This window comes from Bos grunniens, chromosome 22 (assembly GCF_055505025.1).
Source record: "Bos grunniens cultivar Pamir isolate PY7600 chromosome 22, Bosgru_T2T1.0, whole genome shotgun sequence".
Lineage (NCBI taxonomy): Eukaryota > Metazoa > Chordata > Mammalia > Artiodactyla > Bovidae > Bos > Bos grunniens.
In genome coordinates, this window is record NC_141186.1 from 59,237,354 (window position 1) to 59,260,507 (window position 23,154).

General features: G+C 64.1%; 1 protein-coding gene across 15 annotated transcripts in view; it reads left to right on the forward strand.

Moving 5' to 3' along the window:
- IQSEC1 (IQ motif and Sec7 domain ArfGEF 1) overlaps nt 1–23,154 on the forward strand; it is a 285,544-nt gene that overhangs the window by 233,100 nt on the left and 29,290 nt on the right. For 2 of the 15 annotated variants that reach the window (XM_086368960.1, XM_086368958.1), the window contains exon 1: nt 998–1,270. The exons of 12 other annotated variants lie outside the window; for them this stretch is intronic. In XM_086368960.1, the coding sequence (XP_086225086.1) occupies nt 1,206–1,270 (65 nt within the window). In that variant the 5' untranslated portion in view covers nt 998–1,205. Of the gene's footprint in view, nt 1–997; nt 1,271–23,154 lie in introns of those variants that run through there. One more of the 15 variants, XM_086368970.1, reaches the window with a different exon arrangement.

The following is a 23,154-nucleotide window of genomic DNA, read 5'->3' on the forward strand; positions in this document are numbered from 1 at the left end:
CGTGAAGAAGCCCCTGCAAGCGTGGCTTCCCACGGCTTCCGCCCCTGCAGGCCTGCCAGCTGCCTGGCCCTCCAGGAGAGGCACCTGAGGATGGGGCGGCCCTGGGGAGGTGGGGCTCTGCTCCTGTCTGTCTGCTTGAGGAGTCTCCCAACCACATCTGAGCATTCCACAAGTGCCAGGGCCACGCACTGTGCCTGCCTTAAGGTGCCCAAGGACAGAGAACAGAGATGTGCCAACTGAGAACGACATGCCACACGGCTCATCGAAGAGAGCCATGAGGGGGAGGGAGAGCCTCTTCTTTAACCCAGTTAAACTGAGCCTCAGTTTCCCCTTTTGACAAGCGGGACCAGTAGTAACTGCATCACAGTGTTGTAACTGAGGACCAAATATCAGTAAAAACCTCTAAAATCCTAGTTAGGATCACTTTAAGTTTGCCTGGGGGTCTGGACGTTGTTCTGTGGGTGGGGGGAGGGCAGAGGGTCTGGAGGGCTTAGGGAGAAAGAAGCTGCTTCCATCAGATCCTCATCAGAAAGCCCCCCAAAGGGTGTCCTCAGACTGGGGGGCGGGGGGCACCCACTCTCTTGTCTCTGGGGCAGGGGAGTTAGAGCCCAGAGCCACACCATCTGGGAAAGCGCGAGCCCCGTTTTATAAACCGAGGCCAGAGTCAGGATTGGCAGGGCTTGGCGCCGTTGGCAGAGTAGGCTACAGTTGGCTGGTTTGGGGATTTTGTATCTGTTGTGCTCACACGCTCGGAAGGGACATATGTCTGCTAGTGGGCCGCGTCTTGGAGCCAGTGAATAGTCCTCCCAGGGGAGGGCCCATGGCTAGGGCGGGGAATGCGAATCCCGCCCCTGCTCAGGCCCCGCCCCCTGCTGCTTCGCCCCGCCCCCGGCGCGCCGCCTCGCCCCTCCCCCGCGGCCCCGCCCCTCACCCCTCACCCCTCCCCCACAGCCCCGCCCCCCGCGGCCCCTCCCGCGTCCCGGCCACATTCCTCCGGCCCGGCCTAGCGCTGCGCGCCTGGCGGGCGGCGGCGGGGCGGGCTCTGCCGGCCTGGGGCTCGGACCTGGGGCCGGGAGCGGCGGGGACCTGCGGGCGCTGGGCCGGGCGACCCAAGCTGGTCGCGTGGCGGGCAGGCCGGGCGCGGGCGGTCGGGTTTCGGCCCGGGTCCCGCGCGCCCGGCCCCGCCAGCTCCCGCCGCGGCCGCCATGTGGTGCCTGCACTGCAACTCGGAGCGGACGCAGTCCCTGCTGGAGCTGGAGCTTGACAGCGGGTGAGGACCGGGCCGGGAGGGTGCGAGCGGGCGTGCGGGGCCCGGGACCGCGGGGCAAGGTGAGCTCGCGCGCCCCCGTGACTGTCGGACGGGAGCCCGCGCGGGCGAGTGCCGTGAGGGACCGCTGGGAGTGGGTGTCCGGTGCTGCCTGGGGAAGTGCGGCCAGCGGGGGTCTGTGCCGCGCCTGGCTGCAGGCCTGTTGCTGCCGGACCGGGGCCTGTGTCGGGCGGACCCCGGGGGAGAGCCCGCGGGGCTGCGCAGGTGCGCTGGGGCGCTCTGGCCAGGCACCTGGGCGTGCGCCGGGGCGGCTGGAGCCCGGAGGTGGGGTTCTGCGTGGCCGTGACTGAGCCACGGGGTTGGGGGTTTCTGTCGACGTGTGTCTGGTGTGGTCAGCGATGGAGTCAGAGGGGATGAGTGTGTGTCCCAGAGACCATCCCTGATCTGCTCCGGGGGCCTGTGGGTGGGTGGCTGGCTGAGCATCTGCCGGCCTGTGTTTACGGAGAGAGGGGGAGAGTGTGTATGTGTGCTGGGAATATTGATTTCTTCGCTCTGCCCGCCAGCACAGCTGCCCCGGAGCTGTCTGCAGGCCCCTCGAGGAGCAGGGCTTGGGGGCGGAGGGGACTTGTTGACAAACGGTCCTGGCTTGTGTCAGGCATCCTGGGAGGGGGGACCCACCTGCAGCCGTCTGATCTCTGAGTTCAGAAATTCTGCAGCTCGTGTCTGGCAGTTGCACTGAGAATGCACATGTGTCCCCCTCCGCCCCCCGCGCCCCCCACCAGTCCCTGGGCTGGAGGCTCTACGTGGGGTTGTGGGGGTGCGGTTCCCAAGGACCCATCGCTCCTTGCGTCTGGGGCGGAGACCGGGCCGGCTGCAGCTGCAGGGCCAGCTGTCTGGAGTCGGTGGCAGCAGTCCGAGAAGCGGGGGAGGTCCATGATATTCACATCCTACACGTGCGGCTGCCACACACAGCTGTCCGCCCCGCACTCGTATGCATCGCTCTCCTTGCTGTCCCATGTCCCCGTATCGCCCGGCAGCACGCTGGGGGTGCGCCTCCTGTGGTCAGCATCACGGCTCCGCGGTTTGTTGAGTGCCAGCCGCGTACAGGCCCTGCTCTGGGTCATTGAGCACAGCCTGGAGCCACTGTCCTTGTGGGAGCACAGGCCAGGGGACACAGCCATGAGCACAGCTCAGAGTCGTTGTCCTGAGGGGTCTGCCTGTCTGCAAGGACTTGTCCAGCCTCGCCCTTCCTGCTGGGATGCAACACCACCTCTCCTGCATGTCTCCCGGTCCCTTCCCTTCTCACTGGCAGGCCCTCCTCACAGCCAGTCTGAATCTTCCAGCTGCAGGGAGGCCCGCTGGGGCCCATTTGCGGTCAGAGCTGGTGACAAGCAGCTGCTCCTAGGCCTCTGCTCAGGCCCAGAGCACAGCACCTCCTTGGGCCTCTGAGCAGGTGGGGCCCATTTGCTGCTGAGTGCCCGGGGGGAGGGTGGGAGAGGGTCAGCTCTGCCCTGGCCTGGGGAGGCTTAGCCAGCTTGCCCCCGACCCAGAGTCCTTCCCAGTGGCCCAGAGGGGACCCAGCAGGCTCCAGAGGCCTCGGGACACCCCCAGTGTGTAACAGGTCCAAGACCACCCATCCTGGAATGGCCGTGATCACGGCCATGGGATGACCACCATCCCGGCCAGCAGCACGCCGGGAACCTGTCCTGGGCACTCTGTGCTCTAAGCCTCTCCTGCCCTCCCTTTCTACATGGACACAGTGAGGCAGCGGGCCAGGGTCCTGACCAGAGTCTTCCAGGGTGAGCCCAGAGTAAACCCGCAGGTTCTGATGGTGGCCTGCGCAGCATCCCTGCCCGCCGTGCCGCTGTTCTCGGGCCTTTACTCAGGGAAGTCGGACTCTGAGCTGGTTGTGCTAATATTTACACAGCTTTGGTTCAGAAACATGGACAGGCTGCTGGCTGCACAGTCAGACGGTGTGAGGCTGGACAAATAGGTCTTTCTCGAGGAGTTTGGACTGGGCCCTGAGAGCTCCGGGTGCATGTGTGTGCGGTGTTACCTGGCTGGGCTCTGTGGAACGTGGGATTGCGGTTTGCCGGGCGAATCCGTGAGTCCAGGGCAGCTCAGGGCATTAGGAAAGAGGGGCTCAGAGAGGCAGACAGACTTGATTGCAAACCCCAGCTCAGCTCTGTGAAGTCACGCAAGTTTCCATACCCCGTGAGCCTCAGTTTCCCCGGCCGTGACAGGAGATGGTGCCGCTGCTTCACGGAGGGGCCCGAGGCCCTCCCAGCGGGTCTGGGAGCCCTCGCCGGGCTGGCCACCCTGGCCTCCGTCAGACGCACGGTCACCCGGCTCAGCGCCCGGATCTTCCAACCACCCGGGACCTGCGGGCTTTTCTTCCTTCCTCTTTTGTAAATTTCCTCTGCATTGTGATGACATGTGGAAAATCCACCTGGTAATAAGCCCAGAGGCAACACAGGGGTCACGGACTTGGAGGTGGCCTGGGTCCCCTGGACTGTGTGTGTGTGTCTGTCCAGAGGCTGTTGAGTGGGATTGGTCACTGGTCCTCAAAAGCAAACGGTAACGAGTTTAAAGGTCGTTACGGCTCTTGAAGAATTAATTGGTCTGGCCTTAGAGTATCTGGCTGTTCCCACTGCGTGAGGGGAAGCTGGCGGTGATCGTGGAGGAGGATGTGGCCTGGTGCCTTCCGTCTGCCGTGGCTGCACCTGAGTTGAGCATGTGCCCCCCAAGCCTGGGGCCAAAGCTCTTGCAGGGCACCGACCACGTGCCGGTGGACACACACTCTCCCAGGCCCCCGGGGGCTTGTTCTCTGGAGAGACGTGTGCAGCCTTGGGACAGCCACGTCGCGCTTCCTGTGATCCTTTATTTACTCACCAAACCGTTACCGAGACCTGCCTCTGCCAGGCCCCGGGCTCAGCGTAGGGGAACTGATGACTGGCATGAAGCCGTGCGGCCCAGCGCCCAGGCCTCCAGGTTTCACAGAACCTGACTCTTTCCAGCCGCATGGCTTTCGGAGTGTCACCTCCCCTGTCTGAGCCTTGCCTTCTCACCCGTGACGTGGGCCCGGATGCCTCGTGGGGCTTGGGCGGCTCGGCCTGCTGGCAGCCTTCCGCCCCATCGCCACGTGCTCCCCTCTGCTCGCTCTCTTGCTCGTGTCTGGGCTGAAGGCTGGTTTCTGGAGTCTGCATGGGGGCTGAACCACCTAGTTGCTCTCTTTGCTGTTGCTCAGTCGCTCAGTGAGTCTGACTCCTTGCAACCCCACGGACTGCAGCACGCCAGGCTTCCCTGTTCTTCACTGCTTCCCGGAGTCTGCTCAGATTCACGTCCATTGAGTCCGTGATGCTGTCTAACTATCTCATCCCCTGTCGCCCGCTTCTCCTCCTGCTTTCCATCTTTCCTATCATCAGGGTCTTTTCCAGTGAGTCGGCTCTTCTCATCAGGTGGCTGAAGTATTGGAGCTTCAGCATCAGTCTTTCCAATGAATATTCAGGGTTGATTTCCTTTAGGATTGACTGGTTTGCTCTTGTTGCAATCCGAGTCTTTTCCAGCACCACAGTTTGAAAGTGTCAATTCTTTGGTGCTCATCCTTTATGGTCCAGCTCTCACATCCGTACACGACGACTGGAGAAAACCACAGCTCTGACTAGATGTGGACCTTTGTGGGCAAAGTGATGTCTCTGCTTTTTAATACACTGTCTAGGTTGGTCATAGCTTTTCTCCCAAGGAGCAAGCGTCTTTTAATTTCATGGCTGCAGTCACCATCTGCAGTGATTTTGGAGCCCAAGGAAATAAAATCTGTCACTGCTTCCACTTCTCCCCCTTCTGTTTGCCATGAAGTGATGACTCTAATAGCTTTTAATGCCTTCTTCGTACTTGGCTGGAGCTTCTCTGCTCCTTGATGGGAAGAACTGTTCTTTCCATTTTATTTCCTTGGTTTGCAGCTTCCTGACATGGAGATAGTTCATTGTGAACTTCAGGCCCAGGTGTGGAGCCACAGCCAGGGTCCCCTCCCTCCGTATATAGATGGGGAAGCTATGACGGCCTTGTTTTTTCCTCTTTGTTCCAAGGTTGTTGTAATAATAATAAAAACAACAGCAACGGTTGCCGTTTGGTGAACTCAGAGAAGGACTTAGTTCTCAAAGCAGTTTTTGAGAAAGAGCATCTTCTGTGCCTCTTTTTCAGTTGGGGGAGGGTTACGTGACTTGCCCAGGTCACCAGCCAGTAAGTCCAGCAGCTGAGATGTGGTCTCTGCCTGCCTGACCCCAAGGTCTGCGCTCTTCACAGCCAGGCTGTGCTTCCTCTGGGACTCAGTAATCTTCAGCAAAACAAGTCACATCGCAAATGGAACCTTTCGTGTGTTCCCGGCAGCACAGAACAGGAGTCTAGTAGCCCCTGCTCTGGGGATTCCCAAGGCGTTCCCGAACGTGCCAGCTGGCTGGCAGGCAGATAACAAACTCTGTCTGTCCTCCTGGTGTCTTGCCGGACACCGCAGACCCCAGACACTCCAGCGGGATGCCAGCCAGACGAGGCCCTTGCTCCCTATGACTTGCCGCTCTCTGCGGGTAGCACACTTGCCCCAGGCCAGTCTCAGTGTGGCGTGGGGTCTCGGGGACAAAAGCTGACTGTCCCCCAACGTGCCGAGGGATCAATGTAAACACAGTCGGCCTCCGCGTGGTGAGGAAGCCCAGGCCCACAGCCTTCGAGGTCACTGGGGGACACACGTGCGTGTGGGCTGCTGAGTTCCATCCCGTGGGAGGAGACAAGGGCCAGTAAGAAAACCGGAAACTTTGAAAAAAGCCTCAGCGGGGAGCCTCCTGGTTCGGGTTCCCCGGAACGGCCCGTGGTCTGGGCAACGTGGGTGTCTGTCTGCATGCCAAAGTGAGCACTTCCTCCCTGTGCCTGACCCTGTCTCTGGCTGGGAGGCATGGTGGTGTGAGAACTGGACGCATTTCTCCGAGGGAAACCTTGAAAACGGTGCCTTATCATATCATAGTAAGAGCTCAGTACGTGTGAGCTACGGCCACGGTCAGGGCCGTTCTTGACCCTGACTATTTCAGAGAAGGGGGCTTCCCCGGGAGCTGGGTGTCGCGTCACATCCCCTTTCTGGGCCTGGGCATCCCCCTCTGTGGGTGAAGAGCCGCGGGACACAGGGTCGTTTGTTGAGGGAGGGGGCTGGGGCCAGCAGCTAGGAGGCAGATGCTGTAGACTCTGTGATCGGGGGCACGTTCCTTAGCCTTGCTGTGCCTCGGTTCCCCCATTTGTAAAAGGTGCGTGCCGGGAGGCACTCCTTAGATGAGTTAGTCTGCACAGAGTGGTGGGCGGTCGCCTCTGGGTCTCTGCAGAGCCCGGGGCTCCAGGACGCTGTTCCCAGCCGGGAACGGGTGGCCCCTCGTTTTGGCCGCGGGCCGACCCGGGGCTGCTCGTGCTGCGCAGCGGCATTGACTGGGGGCCCCGAGGGCAGCCCGGGTGAGGAGGGCCCGGTCGTGGGCTGTGGCGTGTGTGCTCGCCCTCCCGCTCGCAGCTGAGGGCTGCACCTCCCACACAGGCTGGACCGTGTTGTGTCCAGGGCCTCAGCAGAGTTAGGTGACGTTGGCCATGGGACGGGGAAGCGGCCCCTCGAGGCTGGGCAAAGCCCCACCGGTGCCCAGGACTTGCAGTCAGGGAGGGCACCCTCACCTGGCTCTGGTGGGTCTGGAATTAACAGAGGTTTGAGCCACGCTTGAAACCAGCTACAGGATACAAAGGACAGTGTCTGACGTTCGGGTGGCCTTTGAACCTTGCACACCCCTGGCCTCTCTGACCGTCCAAGAGCCTTGTGAAGTGGCTGGTATTGGTTCCATTTCACAGACGAGGAGACTGAGGTGAGGAAAATGAAAATCACGTAGTCAGGCTTTGCACTGCATAGGTCTGGTCTTCTGGTTAGGGTGTATCTTCCTCCCTCTCTGACGTGGTTGGGGGAGACGGGGCTTGAGCTCTCTACAGTGGGGAGAGGGGAGACGCAGGAAGGGGGTGTGGGCGAGGAGCAGGACCCGCCACCTGGGGCTCGGACACCGGCCCAGCCGCCGCACGGGGACGCGCGGAGAGCCCGCTCTGCGGACATGGCACCCTCGAAGCTCTGGCCAGAGTGGCCTTGTGTCTCAAAAGCATGTTTGCCACACCATGAGGTCACCTGGGGGTGAGACGTGTCCTCTGGATCCCCGGGGCCGTAGGAGTGGGGGTGTTGGGCGTGCTGGGCTGGTAGCCTGCGATTAGGAAAGGCCAGCTGCTTCCAGGTTCTTATTACCTGGTCTGACTTCCCCGTGTAGGCCCCAGTCAGGCCCAGGGGGAAATGCGTCCAGTTCTCACACCACCACGCCTCCCAGCCAGAGACAGGGCCAGGCACAGGGAGGAAGTGACCGGGAAGTGCTTTCCCCCTGTGCTGTGCGCCCGCCCGGGGCAGGCTCAGCCGTGCAGACCCAGGCTCTGTGTTCCCTCTGGCTCTCAACTTTCTCAGAGTCATAAATTAAACGTGCTGGGTTTGTTACTTTTTTTTCTTCCTCAGTAAAAATGGCCAAATGGCCCAGAAAGTTAGACAGGCCTCGATGTGGACAGCAGATTCCTAGCACTGTGTTAAAGTCTTCACCATGGAAACCCCCCAAGCGTATGCAAAGGGCGTCATGGCCCCCAGGGGCGCTTTTGCTTCCTCGCCCCTGGATTAGGCAGATCCCAGATGCCTTGCGGATGTTAACTCGAGGGGCTGTTGTGTGTTCGGCCTCGTCTCTGGCGGCGGAGCTATGTTCCCCGGGCGGGTCCCTCCAGTGGCCCAGCCTGGGGACCCAGAGCCTGGCTGGCATCCCCGCCTTGGGGCCCGAGTGACGCCCACCCCGCGGGGCAGAGCCAGCCCTCCGGTCAGGCCTCAGACAGGACCGGGGCTCTCTGTTCCCTGTCCCCGCGGGGCCCTGCCTGCTGCCCCGAGGCCCCCTGCGCCCCTGTCTCTCCCCAGACACATGGGCCCCTCCTCTCGCCCGGCCCCTGGGCTGCCTGACCCACGGCCTCCAAGCACCCTCTGTCTGGCGTGGGAGACCAGGCTCCCCTGGGTGCTGCCTGGGCGGCCTTTGCGCGTTCTGTCCATCTGTCCTGCAGCTCCTGCCCTGGCACCTGCATCCGTCCCCCTCCCCACCTGCCCACCCCAGAGGCGGGGGTCAGCCCGGACCCCCCTACACACATACACACGACCCCCTTCCTGAGTCCATCCCCCTCCCCACACTCCCACCCCAGAGGCGGCGGTCAGCCCGGACCCCACCACACACACAACCCAGCCAGAGAGCCGCGCGGTCAGCGCCCCCTCCCCTCCGCAGGTCGTGGGTTCCCTGCTCCGACGCCTGTCTCTGAGGCTTGCAAGGGCCTCTGGGTGTTGCCGTGTGGCCCTCAGGGCGGCCGTGCGGACTGCCCGACACCCCGTCTCATGGCTGAGAAGCTGAGGCACAGAGGGGCCTACCCGCCTGCCTCAGGGCACGCAGCTCCTGCCTGCCAGGCGCCAGACGGGCGGGGCTCTGTGCTGCTGTGGGAGGTCGAGGGGCAGCGTCCTGACCCCCCAGGCCCTCGCCGGGGGACTGCATATGGCAGGCCCGTCGCCACACCGCAGATTCAGGTCCTGGGAGGCAGGCGGGAGGGGGTCAGGGTCAGACAAGGCAGGCGGGCCCCTCCCCCACCGCAGTGGAGGCGGGGGCGTCAAGCGCTGTGACCGGGGGCGTTCTCGGTCTGCTCCCCTCTCCCCCGCTAAGTTACATCCCCTCAGTGCCTCAGTTTCTCCATCAAGTAAACGGGCAGGCAAGAGGGCCCCTGCCTCGGGCGGGTGTCACCTCCAGCTCTGAGCATGAGCTCTTGCTGACCGCTGGCCCCTGGGGTATGATGACAGGGTGTCCGCGCAGTCCTGCCCCAGGGAGTGTCAGAGGGGAGGCAGGTGTATGGGAGCCCTGAGCGTCGTGCTCGCCTGTGCCTAGTTTCCAAGCTGCCCTCCAGGGTGACAGACGTGCGCCTCCCAGGGTCAGTGGGGTCCTGAGGCCTCTTGCTGGCAATGCCCCCTCCACTGTGGGCACCCAGCCTCCCAGGAGGGCCGTGGACACCTCCAGAGGCCACAACACATGGGGGACAGGGCCCTGTGGGGGCGGGTGTGGGTGCCAGCCCCCAGGAGTCGCGACCATGACAAAGATTTTAAGTTGGCAAGGACCTGGAGGATTTGCGGGTTGACAGGGCTTTGTGGTGGTGGGGGGCTGGTAAGGCAGCTCGGGGGCCCCGTCTGGCTGGGCCGACAGTGTCCCGGGCCCTGAGCGGGCCCCACGCCGGGTCCCGGCCGACAGGGTGGGCCGCCTGCGTGACGGGGCTGCTCTCCGCCCGCCCGCTCTCCCGAAGCCCGTCTTCCCAGCCGGTGCCTCCTCCCTGCCCTGTCGGGCGTCCCTGGGGCCCGGCCCAGCCCTGTCTGCCGGAGCCTGCCACAGAGAGCTGCTTTCTTTAAGTCCCTTCTGCGTGTATGGAAATAACTAGAGGCCTCTGTATTTAATTTGGCTCAGCCGGGAGGATTTTTGGCCGTGCGTATATGTGTGTGTGTATTTGGAAAACTCTTTCCAAGTGTGCCCTGGCGTCGGAAGCTCGAGTCCTTCTGATGCAAAGAGTCAGAATCAACAAGGGCCGCCCTGGCTTCGCCGGGGGCCGAGGGTCTTGGCAGAGAGCGGGCGGGAAGCAGTGGCTGGTGAGACACACGGACAGGGAGGGGTGATGCCATCTGCACTTGAGACGTGGCGAGGGGAGCAGAGGTCCCAGCGCTCAGGCGAGCCGAGGGCAGGCTGAAAGGACGGGGCTCTGTGCATGACACCGGGGTCCTGGCTCCCCGCACGTGCCGAGGCTGGGCCTGGCCTGGAATCACGTGTCCCACGTCTCTTTCTGGCCTCGACAGACCCTCACAGGCTGTCCGCCGAGCCCTCGTCTCCCATGTGCAGAGCCGAAACAGCGCCACGCTCACCTGGGCGCTAGCAGTTGGCACAGTGGATCCTCATGCGGTCCCCATGTGCCTGCTGAGTGGTTGGTGGCAGGACTGATGTCCATTGCTTCAAGGAGGCCGTGGAGGCCCAGAGCAGGGAGGCCACCTTCCCGGGGTCGCTCAGCCCAGCAGTGGGGCGGCTGGAGCTTGACCCCATCCGGCCTACCCCCGAGCCCGGGCCCCACGCTCCATGCGGCACTTCCTGAGCTTCAGAGCAGCATTCCCCACACGAAGGGGTGCAGGGGGCTGTCCTGGGTGGGCACACCCCAGGGTGTCCTGGGCGTCTGGGGTCAGATGGATGCTTTTTAGGACTTCCCTCATAGCTCAGTCAGTAAAGAATCTGCCTGCAAGGCAAGAGACCCGGGTTCGATTCCTGGATCTGGAAGATCCCCTGGAGAAGGGAATGGCAACCCACTCAGTATCCTTGCCTGGAGAATCCCACAGACAGAGGAGCCTGGCGGGCTACAGTCCATGGGGTCGCAAGAGTCGGACACGAGTGAGTGACGAAACCTCCACTCTCCCTGTGAAACGGAGGAGGGAGCGTGTCTGGTGAGTCGAAGCTCGGTGGCCATGACGACCACGGCGTTGTGGTCATCATCCGTGTGATGGCGCCACGTCGGGGACCCTCAAATTCTAGCTGTTGGAGGGCGCGGCAGGGCGGAAGGCAGGGCCACACGGAGCTGTGGGAATTCCGGGGCCCTGCCCCGGGGACTTGGTGTCCTAAGTCAGGCTCCCTGAGGACGGCCGGCCCCCGGCTGCAGACCTGACTTCTGCTCTGAGTCGGTCGCGGGTGCTGGTCCTCGGCAAGCCCGTGAAACGGACGCGACCGGCAGGAGGGTGGCGTAAGGCCCGGAGCCCGTGGGTGTGGTCGGGCCGCAGGGAGCGGTGGGACTGTGACCAGCGGAGAGGGAGCCCCTGTGGGCGTGGCCATCCCCACGCGGGAATGTGCGCCCACAGGGCCTGATCCTCGGGGGCCCATCTGGAGCTTTGTGCTGAGACCCTGTGAGCCCCCTCATGGGGAGCCCCGTCCCCCCGAGAGCTCTGCCTTCTCATCGGTCCATGAGGAGACGCCGAGTGGGCGCCAGGCCTCCGGGGCTGACGCCAGGGTCCCAGCTGGCTGGGCCCCACCCTTGCTTCGGTCCCGGCCCAGATGGCACTGGGGAGGATAAAGGGCTTTCTCACAGCCCGTCTCCACGCTTGGCCGCAGGGCTGGCGTCAGAAGCCCGGTTCTCCCGGGATGCAGGCCTGGCCCCTGGCCTGCTGCTCGGCCCCCCGGTGTGTGGGGTGGGAGCCCCAGGCTGATCGGGGCCCCCGGGACTGATGGTGATGCTGTGTGCGCAGCACCGCGCCAGCAGAGGCCCTGGCCAGGCTCGACGGCAGGCTGTGTGCGCCAGCTCCCACCCAGAGCCCCGGGGCTCCCCCGCCAGCTGGCATCTGGCCCGCCTGAACACACACAGGTTTGCCGCCTTGGAGGGAGTCGGCTCCCACCTCCTGGCGGGGCCCCAGTTGGTGCCCGCCCGCGGGCCTCCCAGGGCTGGGCGGGGGCCCCCAGGGAGCCGTGCCAGGGTGTCCCCGCAGAGGCTTTGTGACTCGAGGCCTGGAGAGCAGTGTTCTGGGTGCAGAACACGCGTCTGTCCCTCTGAGACCTGCAGCCGTTTGGGGTGGCGAGCGCAGACACGGGCCAGAGCAGTAGACCATAGAGGCCCTACCTGCCGGCTGGGACCCAGAGAGCCTGTCTGCCCACAGGGCCCTGTGCCCCTGCTTGCTGTGAACAGGCAAGGAGGGAGCCTGGCTGTGGGTAAGAGCAGCGAGGTGACCTGGGTGCCGTGCCAGGGATGGGGTTGCTGCCCAAGGATCCTAGAGGTCGGGTGTTCGGGGTCCCAGGCCCTGCCCTGGGAGGGAGGGTGGGAGTGTCCCGGGCCAGCTCCGGACCCCACTCGCCTGTGGGCCTCATCCTTAGCATTTCGGCATGCGCTGAGTGGACAGACGGGTCCATCGAGCCCCTGGTCACGGGCAGCATCGCTCGCGTAGCATCGCCGTTCACTCGTGCAGCGAGGGCTCTCTGAGCTCGCTGAGCCCTGTCCCCAGCCCCGGGGGCCTGAGCAGGGTGTGTGCACCCTTCCGCCTGCTACTGGAGCCGGCTTTCCGAGGTGGAGATGCAGCAGAGCAGACCTTCAGGCTCCCAGCCCACAGTGCAGAGCGGGGGGCGGCGGTGGAGGCGCGGGGAGATGGCGTGGTAGCTGCAGGACCCCCTTCCCCACCCCTCCTGCCAGGGTGACCCTCACGCCCCATGCTGGCCACGCTCCGGGCCCCGGGCCCCGCCATGCGTGTCCTGACTGTGGCCTCTCGGGGCTGACCTCTGACCCTCCGGCTGTCAGGGCTATTTTGATGGGAGTGACTCAACACGAGCCGCAGGAAGGTCCGGCCTGGCTCTAGCAGGCGGACAGACAGACCTTTATGTTCTGAGCAAGGCCTGTGCCAGAGACGCTGGAGCCGCCCCCTCCCAGGGGCCGGAAGGGTGACTTGGAAGCAGGCTGGCAGGCCGGGGCAAGGGCCTGGAGGCCCAGCGGACGCGTGTTCCTCCCCTCTGGCCGTGCACTGGAGAGAACAGGCCTGTCTGAGGAAGGGCGCGGCCCCAGCCCCCTGGAAGGGTTCCCGGCCGTCTGCAGGACTCCTCGCCCTGGCGCCCTGTCCCCTGATCCATGCCCCGCGGTGGCAAAGCTGAGGCTCAGGCAGGGGGCCAGACCCCCCATGCAGTCTCTCACCGGCTCACATTGGGACTCTGTGGGGTGGTGACTGCCCTACGGGCCCCTGGGACCCGGGGCGGCGCCCCACGCCACACGGCACGGGCATCCCAACATTGTACTTCTCACGGTAGGCTTGCGGCCCGTCTTGCCAGCAGCAGCTGACAAACGAGGAATTGCTGGATGCTAGTGCAGGGAGCGGGGCTCTAAAAATAGTCTCTCACTCAGAAGAGTCCATTGTTCTAAGTCCTGTATTTTTATACGTGTACAAAAGCCGCTCCTGGAGGCCTCTGTGCCCGTAATTAGCACTGGTGCCGAAGCCCAGGAGGCGGAGTGGGGCTGGGCCTCGTCCCCAGCAGGACAGACCTCGGGGCAGCGGCCGCAGTCCTCGCCCCAGAGCAGATGGGGCAGTCAGGCCAGCGAGCTGTGCCTGCGTGGCATGGAGGGCAGTGGCTGGACGGCTGCGGGGGTGCCCTTCCGCTTCCCGCTGCCCCGCCTTCCTCCCCCGACCCCACCAGCCAGCGTTCCCCTCCCACCAGCACCCCCATTCTTGGCCTTCCCAGCTACTCAGTGGCCTCTGCCCCTCCCAGCCCCCCAGGGTGTCTTCCAGGACCCACGGACAGGCATCGGCATGTCCCTGCTCCGGCCTGTCACTGGCCCGCGGTCCAGCCGCTCTCCCCTTCCCCCGTCACAGCCAGCACAGGCCTCTTGTCACCGAAGGTTGCTGAGGGTCGCTGCAAGGAAGGATGGAAGTGCCTTTCCAGAACACCACTGCTGTCCCCCCCGACCACCGCCCCAGCTGAACCCAGGACCCTTCCCTGGCCTTGCCCCAGTGCTGGGGTCCAGCACCCCCTCCTCATCGAGCCTTTTGGGGTCCCAAACCCTTGGGTTCCTGCAGCCCCAGGCATGGCCCACCGGCCTTGTGCCACGGTGGACCCCACCTCCTCTGCTTAGCCTCAAGAAACGGGGGTCCTGAGCAGAGAAGAGCCCTCCATCACTGCCCAGGGTCCCTCCCGGGGCCCAGACAGCGCTTCCCGCCTCAGGCGCTGGGGCCTGGGCTCTGCACGCCAGCCATCGACGTAGCGTCCCCTGCATCTCTGTTACTGTTCCTGATACCAGCCGTCGACATAGCGTCCCCCGCGTCTCTGGCCCTGACCTGGCTGTGCCACAGAGCTGGCTTCAGTGAACATTCACGGACCGGAGTGGCCAGCCTGGGGGAGAGGGGTTGTCAGGGGGCTCCTGGGGAGGTCAGATCTCCCAGTGGGCTCCCGGGTTTCGTGTCTCCACGGTGGTCCCTGTGCAGCCCGCCGCCCGCGACTGTGGTTTGGTGAATGAGACTGTGCAGGTCCTGAGAAAACCTCGAGCGACGATAAAACTGGCGGGCCTCTTCAGTCACTCTCCTCTTTAAACGCTTTGTTTGTTACTTTCGGCCGTCCCAGTCTCGGCTGTGGAGCCCGGCTTCCATAGAGGTGGTGTTTCTTGCGAATCGCGGGCCGTTGCGGCAGGACCCTGGCCGGGCCTGGGTTTGCAGGCCGAGCACTTGCTGTACGCACAGCCCTGGGGCGGTGAGGACCATTCGCTGGTGTGAAACCGGGCTCAGCCCGGGGGGCGGCACCCCTGGGGACTTGGACTGTGGCTGAGGCTCTGCACCCTTGGCATCGGTGAAGCAGGCCCGGCCCCGGTGCCCACGGGACAGGCAGGCAGGTGTCCACCCAGGGCTGGCGACCACCACTCAGCTCAGCGATGGATGCCGCCCGGAAATATGTTCTCTACTCATTTTATCAAAGAGAAGCCAGAATCGGGATGAACGAGCATTCCTAGCACCTAGTTCTAACGTAAGGAATGAGAGGAAGACAGTGACCACCGCTCTATGTAGACCCAACGGAGCCACGTGGGCAGGACTCAGGGGGGTGGGCGTCCAGAGGCGGGACTTGGGGGCGGCGGGCGGGGAGGGGGCTGGCTGGCCTCTCCTGCCGGGCCTCAGTTTCCTCTGCATCCAACGGGAGGTGCCTGTCCAGGTCATTGGGATTCCAGACGGCCCACAGGTCACGACTGGCCAGGACTCTTTTAGAAGTCCAGTTTCTGGGGCCATAGTGCTGGCTGACCCTTTGAATTCCGGGGAGCTCCTGAGTCAGGCAGGAATCGGCTGCCGAATCTCCCCGAAGAGTCTGGGGAACAGCCCGGGTTGGGGGCCACTCTCCAGGTACCTTGATTCTGCCCGCTGGGCACCCTGAGGGAGGGGTGGCAGTGCCCGGCCAGAGGGTCCTTGTCCTTCTAGACCCTGAAGGTTATGCTGGGGAGGTAGAAAAGCTTCCGGTTGCCTTTAGAAACCCTGTTTCTAGACAATTCTGAGTCGTGTTTGTGTGGGTTTTCTGCATAGAGGTGTAAGTTCGGGTGGGTTCCAGTTTCTGTGGCTCCGAAACCCCACCATCCCCTGGCCCAGGGCCGAGACCATCTCCCATAAGTCCGTGCCCGCCCGGCCCGGGTCCCGCTGCACAGACCTGGGGTCCGTGTGGCAGACAGCACAGTCCCTGGGAGTCTGGGCCCTTCTAACACGGTTCGCAGCGGCTGGGAGTGTGCGTGCCTCCGGGTGCCAGACCAGACAGCGGCTGGCACTGCAGAGGTGCAGCCGGGAGGGAGGCGGGGCTGGGGCTCCCTGACACTCGGGTGGCCTTTGAGCAGAGAGCGGGAGGAGGCGAGGGGCGAGCCGGGCAGCCGTCTGGGAAGAGCCCAGCAGAGCGGAAGCATGTGCAAAGGCCTTGTGGTGGGAGCGCGTCAGGGCGTGGGGGCCATCCCGCAGAGCTTCCGGCTCACGGGAGGACTTGGTGGGAGCACGTCAGGGCGTGGGGGCCGTCCTGCAGAGCCTTCCGGCTCACGGGAGGACTTGGCCCTGAGCCCCGGGAGGGCAGCAAGCGGGCGAGGGACCCGGTCCAAGTTGTGTCTCGACAGGTCCCAGCTGCTGAATGGGGGAGGCGGGGGTGTGGTGGGCGGGGCCGGAACCCAGCAATGAGGCAGGGGCCGCATGGGCCAAGCTGGCCCCAACATGGTGAGGGGGTCACCGAGTGGTCCGATGCTGGCTCTCTCGAGGGTGGCAGAGCCTGCTTTGCTGACAGATGATATGCAGAGTGTGAGCAAGACAGTTGCCAAGAGCGGCCCGAGAGGAACTGGAGCGGCTGGAAGGATGGAGTCACTGTCGGCCAAGAGGGGGTGGCGGGCAGGGGTGGGGGCTCGCATTCCAGGGGCCCACCAGGCAGCAGAGACAGCGTGCCCGGGCCGGACACGGGTTCTTTCGGCTCCTGTCTGATCGCTGTGTATCCCCATTAAAGCCATCTGGGGACCTGGGTGAAAGCCAGACCCTCCCGACCCCCACCAAGCCTTTAGGGCGGCCTCAACTGTCCAGAAGTCTCGTCCGCTCCCTCAGCTTTGAGACAGTGCTCCTCGCTGGCTGAGCAGAAATCACGCTGGTGTTCAGGTGGCTGTTTGGACAGCTGCGGCTCCAGCCTCCCCCAGTCCCTCAGCAGGGCCTGGAGGCCCTGAGCCCTCACCAGAGGCCCTTGTTGCCTCTGCATCCACCCATCCTGAGGTCCTTCTACCGGACCTGCCCACCAGCGAAGGTGCCCAGCATCTCCCTGAGGACATGAGGTCCGCAGTTCCTCCCCCCCAGGATGGCCAGGGTTCAGTGTCCCCTGGGGCCCATCAGTCCCTTTGGTAGCCAGCCAGGCGTCCATCCTGAGGACCACTTACCAGCTGCAGTCCCGGCTGTGATGTCTTAGGCCTTCCTGGAGGCAGGTGTGGGTGACTGATGCAGGAGCAGCCTCCGGGGTCCCCGGGGAAGCCCGCTCCGCCCCCTCCTTGCTGGCACACCAGCTCTATGTCCCTTTACACACTCACCTCTCCCTTCAGATCAGCCCTCTGTGTCCTTGTCCACTGGTTCTCGGGGCCAGGCCAGCCCTCGGGGAGGGGGCTGCCTCCAGGCCCAGGCACGTCTCACAGAGTCGAAAGCCTGGGAAGGTGACCTGCCCTTGAAACCTGGCTGTGGTCTGAGCTCTGCGACCTTGGGCACACCCCGAACCCAAGTCTCCGTTCTCTCATCAGCAGAGGGCGGGGGAGCCAGGTCTTCTCAATGGGGTCACGTCAGGGATTATAAATGTGAATTTAGCTTGCGTTGTGGCACGCCGGCTGACTGTACGTGGGGCGTGACCCACCACAAGCCAGCTCGGTCCCTGAGGACTGGTTTTCCAGACCCTGCGGGAATGCCCGCAATCCCTGAGGCAGCCCCCCACCACCGCCAGGTGCTGAGCGGCTGACGCTCTGCCTCCTGAAGCCACGCTACCTTCACCGCATCTCTGCTCCTGTGGCCCCTCGATGGGGGACATGGCCACCAGTCCCTTCCCACCCTCCCTCCCCTTCAGACCCTGCCCTGGTCTGTCTGCATCTGTCACCCAGAACCTAGTGCAGAGCAGGACCCGTCCCCTCCCCATCCTGGGCGATAGACCTCTGCTAATGTGACCACAGAGCCGCAGGAGCCCCAGCAGGGGGTTGGGAGGGAAGGGCTTGTGAAGTCTCCTGTTGACTCTGGCTTGAACCTCCCTTTCTGGGAATCAGAAACCCTGAACAGAGTGTGGTGGAGGTGTGAGGGAGCGCATGTGTCTGGGAGGCTGTGTTGCTCGGGCCTGGGCACTCTGCTGGGAGTGTGGAGGCGGCTCTGGTGTGGACATCTGACCACAGACAGGCCTGCAGATGGCTCTCCCTCCGCGTGGGGCTGGCCCACTCAGAAGACAGTGGCTTTTCCAGACGATGTGACCACCGCTGGCGCCACGTACCCCAGGCTGGTTTATGTCATGACCACACACGACCCCAGGATCCCAGGCCCTGGACCCCAGCCCTGCCCCCAGGGGCACACGCTTCCTCTCTGCTGCCAGGTGGCAGGTGCATCCGATGGGGATCCAGTCCCCTGCACCCGTGACCCAGCGGCTCAGCTTCACACCCCACGCTCCTCGTCTGTGGAAGGGACAGTGGCCCAGCACGCCCTGGTCCCAGGGTGGCGGTTGGGTCACAGGCCATGTAGGTTAATCGCCCAATACAGCACCCGCACACCCCGAGGCTTTACAGGGAGCGTTGCTGTGCATGTGTGTGTGTGTGTGTGTGTGTGTGTGTGTGAGAGAGAGAGAGAGAGAGAGCGAGCTATTCAGGCACAGCGGGTGTGAGTGTGGGCTCTGACCTCACTTGTGAGCTGCGTGTCTCGGGGCAGGCTAGCCTCTCTGTGCCTGGGAGGTGTGTCAGCGGTCGCGGGGAGTAAGCAGCCTTGACTCTGTAAACATTATTTCTGTTATCGGCATCGTCAGTGCTGGGGGTGAGCAGCGGGTCTCTGCTTCTGCCCACAGCTGCCTCAGACTAGCGTTTTTCCTAAGAAAAGTCATTCATGACCTCACAGGCCATAATTAGAGACGTCCGTGTGGCCGAGGGCCCCCTGCCTGACTCACCCACCAGCTGGAGTGGGGATGTGGCATCTCAGCCTTGGAGCCGGGTCCCTTCCCCCGGGCCCAGAAGCCCCTTCAGGAGCGTTTACAGCTCGGCCATGGGTGGTGTCCGCAGAGGGCCCCTCCAGCAGGCAGGGCGGGTGACCCTGACCCCCCTGCCCCTCCCACCTCTCACTGCCGGGACCTGCAGGCGGGGCCCTCTCGGTCAGAGAACTGGAGACCGCGCTTAGAAAGCGCTTTTCACGAGCCGATGGCGTTTTGAAGGCGGTCTCCGTGTACCGACTGTGCAGACGACACCCGTCAGTGGCAGGGGTCCTTCTGCCCCGCCTCCAGCAGGTGTCTGCCCTGCTGCGGCTTGTACACCTCCAGGGACGGGCAGTTTGGCCACGCGAGAGCATCCTTTCTTGAGCTGGGCGACGCGGGCTGTGAGCCTGACAGAGGCTTGGCCGCCGGCCTCAGGTCGTCCCTGGCCGTGCGCTCCAGCCCTCGGTGGGAGGCGGCCCCGTGCCGTCGTGGGTGTTGGCACGCGCCCCCAGCCTCGTGGTCCTGTGGGAGGGTGCTCGAGGGCCTGCAGGAGCGAGTCAGGGACGGGTGGGTGCTGTCTGCCCAGGCTCACGGGAGAAGGTGGGGGCGAGCGCCCCAGCCTTCGGAATCCACCTGGAGCTCCGGACAGTCTTCCCCTGTGAGCCGATACCTGCGGTGGACGGCAGGGCTGGGGCTGTTCCGGCTTCTCACTCCGCGTCACTGACTGGCTTCGCAGCCTGTATTAAACTCCCGTCAGCCGGAAAGGTCCCCCCACTGTTTATCACAAGAACTTCCATCGGGCCAGACCTTCCCCCCCCTTAGCGTTGTTTCCATTAGTTTCCATTATATTGATGTGTGATTTATGTAAATCAGTCCCTTGCTGACAGGCATTTAGATTATTTCCAAGTTTCTACAATCAGATACAACACAGCCGTGGAATTCCTTGCACGCACCTCTGCGTATTGGCCTTGCTTCCTTCGTGAGAATCTCTGGGAGAGGGAGGCCGGATCAGGAGCGTCTGCCCAGAGCACTGGCCGCACTCCTGATTCTCACGGAACGTCCCGGAAACTCTGAACGGTCGGGGAGCAGCAGTGGTGTGCATGGGGCCCGCCCGACCCTTGATCTGCACGTGGCCCAGGGTCTGCGCGTGCTCTCGAATCCCCGTGTGCAGCTGAGGGCTGACTCTGGAGTGTCCGATCCTGGCTGATGGACAGAAGCTTCCCCGACAGAGGGGGTTCCTGGGTGGTGGGACTTGGAGCTCCCACTGGGCGAGCACTGTGGTGAGGAAGAGGTGTTCGGGGCTGCTGGGGGCTGGGCCAGTGCCCTGTGTCCCTGGGGCAGGCCGCCCTGGGCATCCAGAGCTGAGGGCTGGCCAGGACAGAGCTCTAGCATCTGCAGGGTTGCACTTCGATGACCAGGTCTAGCTGGTGCCCTGAAAACCTGAGGCCAGCGTGCCTGTCAGCGCCCGGGGTTCCCCCGTAAACGTGCCTTTGTGCTCACCAGGGCTCTGGCTCGGATGAGGAAGACCCCCTTGGGGTCTGGCGTGTGTCGCTTCTCTTCAGGACCAGGAAGGAGTGATGTTCTCTGGCTCAGGACGGTGCATGCTCTGCTTGCTTCTGTCCAGTCGTTCACTGGAGGACGATGTATCGTGTTGGTCGCAATGGTTTGGTCTGGCCACTTCTTATCAGGACGCTTTGAGGGTTTGATTTTTGGGGTATGCAGAGGCTGCCACATCACACAACTCAAGTGGATACCATTCACGTGGAGTCGGCAGGACTTGGGGACAAATAGAGGGCATGGGTGCCACAGAGCGGACTAGGGGAGGGACTGGCCGGTGACTCAGCTCAGGACTCTGGCTCGGCCTCCTCGAAGGGATGGGGGCCATCGAGGGTTAGGTGTGGGGCAGGCGGGGTGTTCATTGGGGGTGGCGCACGTCAGAAGCCCCACTCCAGGGCCGGCAGGCCTCACCAACCCTGTTGGTCTGGTGCACGTGTCGGCACTCGGGGAGCATAGCCAGCAAAGCAGCCAAGTACCCTGTGCGCTCACAGAGCCTGGGCACCGACATGGGAGGAAGGCAGCACAGGGAAAGCCGCGGCAGGTTGGCGCTGCGAAAGCGCTGAGTAAGGGGTTAGGAATGCTGTGCGGAGGGGGGCGTGGTTTTAATTTGGTGGAGCGGTGGGGGCCTCCTTGGAAGGTGGCATTGAGCAAAGACCCTGGAGTGGTGAAGGCATGGAGCGGGCTGAGATGTAAGACGGGAACAGCGGTCCAGGCAGGGGAACAGCCAGTGCAAAGGCCCCGAGGCAGGGAGTGCCTGATGCCTTTGAGAAGAGCGGAATGTCCCTGCGGGCCAGACCCCAGTGAGGCTGGAACAGTGTGAGCAAGGGGAGGGGGCCATGGCGAGGTCAGGCCTTGAGGGCTGTGTCTCCACACTCGGTGTGACGGGCAGGGGGCCCTTGGTGTGCCCCCTCCTTTGTTGGGATTGGTCTGGCTGCTGTGGGAGGAGAGGCGGGGTGCTGGGTGAGAGTCCAGGGACCTGCCCTGGCGGCCTGGATGTGCTGAGAGGCGGGCAGGTGGGTGTGTCTCGGAGGTCGGGCTCACAGGTGCCTGCCACGCATCCGTTTGGCCGTGACAGAGGCCTGGCCCTCTCCCCAGAGCACCTTCTGGAACCTGCTGGCGTGAGACGGTCAGGAGCTGACTTAGGGACCGAGCGGGAACCCTGGGCTGGCCCAGCCCCGCAAAGGCCTCTTGCATCCGTGGCAGATTGGAGTGCCCCTCCCACGGGGGCTCCAGCCTCATCCAGCCAGGGCGCCACGGGCATGCATGTTGCGCCCGTGAGCCCAGCCGGACAGGAGGCCCGTGCCCTGCACAGGGTCCAGGGGCAGCCGCCTGCCCCTCCCTCCTCAGCACCCTCTGCCTCAGACAGGCGGGAGGAATGCCCTTCCACCCATGCAGATCGCTCGAGACCAAGTGAGTGCAGGCTGGGGAAGGGGCTGAGTCCCTTGCCCCGTGAGGGTGGACACCCTTCTTTGCCTGGGGGGTGTCGGTGCTGGGGGCGGGTCCCAGCCCCCGCCTGGCCCTGTGCAGCACCTGCCCGTCACCGCCGTGGCTTTTGCAGCCTCGGGGCTCAGGGACTATTTAAAATCCTGGCGAGCTGAGCCCTGGCTGCTTCGCTGCGAGGACACGATTGCATTTGCTGTCTCCCTCTTCTCTGGAGACAGAGCGGCCCTGATGGAAGGCTGTCCAGTGGGGGCACATGTGGAGCGGGTCCTGGGGTCTCAGGGAGGAGGGCAGACAGAGTCTCCCTTCAGCCACGTGCACTCAGGGGGGCCCGTTGCCTGAGGCCCCCCGACCTTCTGCCCCCGCCCCTCCCGCTGTCCGTCCAGGGCTGTCTTGGGGAGCACCTGGCCCCGCCCCACACGGGCCCACGAGGCCCCGAGGAAGCTTTTGCCAGTGACTGCCGGACAGCAGGGGTGCTGGGCCTGGGGCCAGGGCTTGGGCGGGCGGGAGTCCCTGACTCACAGCCACATCAGGGGCTGGCACCCGGGGGTCTTCCCCAGGAGAGGACCCTCATCACCCTCCACTGCTGGGCTGCAGGCTCTGCCGTAGGAGACCCACCGAGCGTCCCCGCGGGCCAGAGCGGAAGGCTGGCACTATTCTTAGACGGCCGGCCTGCCAGCACGTGCCAGCTTGGCAGCGGGCAGGAGAGGCGCCCCGGGCATGGGTGCCTGTGGCTGGGCCCTGCTGGCCCTTCCCCCGGGAGGCAGCTGATGGCCTCATGTTCCGTGGCGGGCAGAGCTGGGCGGGTGGGCCGGGCACACGCTGCTGATTGCATTGCTGTGAAGATGGGACCCTAGAGAAAGGAGCACTTGCAGCCGTGGGGCTCTGCGCCCTTCCCTCCCCCAGGCCACTTTCGGAGGGACTGCCACGCCGGCCCCAGGGATGCTAGGATGCCCTGAGGGGCGGGAGTGGCCGGCACTGCTGGAGAGGCTGCCCGAAGGTCCCAGAACCTTGGCTGCACGTTCGTCGCCGCCTCTGGGCTCACATCTTCTGGGGCCGCGAGTGTGGGGTGAGTAACCACCCCACCCCACGCCCTCCCGGACACTTGGAAGGTTGAGGGGTGCACACAGGCCCGGGGACCAGGGCTGTGGGGTGGCAGGAGCCCCCATCCTGGGCTGTAATCCCGACGCATCCATGCTCAACCTGCGTGACCTCGGGCAGAGCCGGCGCCACGCGGGTGTCAGTCTGCTCTCCCAGAGATGGAGTGAGCAATCGGTCCTCGTAGACTGGCTTTAAGAGTTCGAGAAGACGCTCTGTGTCCGCCTCCAGGCCGGTGGTCACCAGCAGCACGGACGGGGTGGGCGGCTTCAGCACTTTCTTGCCTGTGGCTCACGAGCGCGATGCTGAGAGCTGGGTGCAGGGTGGCCGTGTGTGTGTCCTGACCTTGGATCAGGCCCCGTGACCTCGTTTTACCTCCATCGCGTCCTGAAAGCCTGTCTCTAGATACACGCTGAGCGGTTAGGGCTTGCAGCTTGCGGGTGTTGGTGGGGAGGGACAAGCTCAGCCCAAAACAGATGCCCGCACGCCTGACCCTGCGGGCATGCGGCA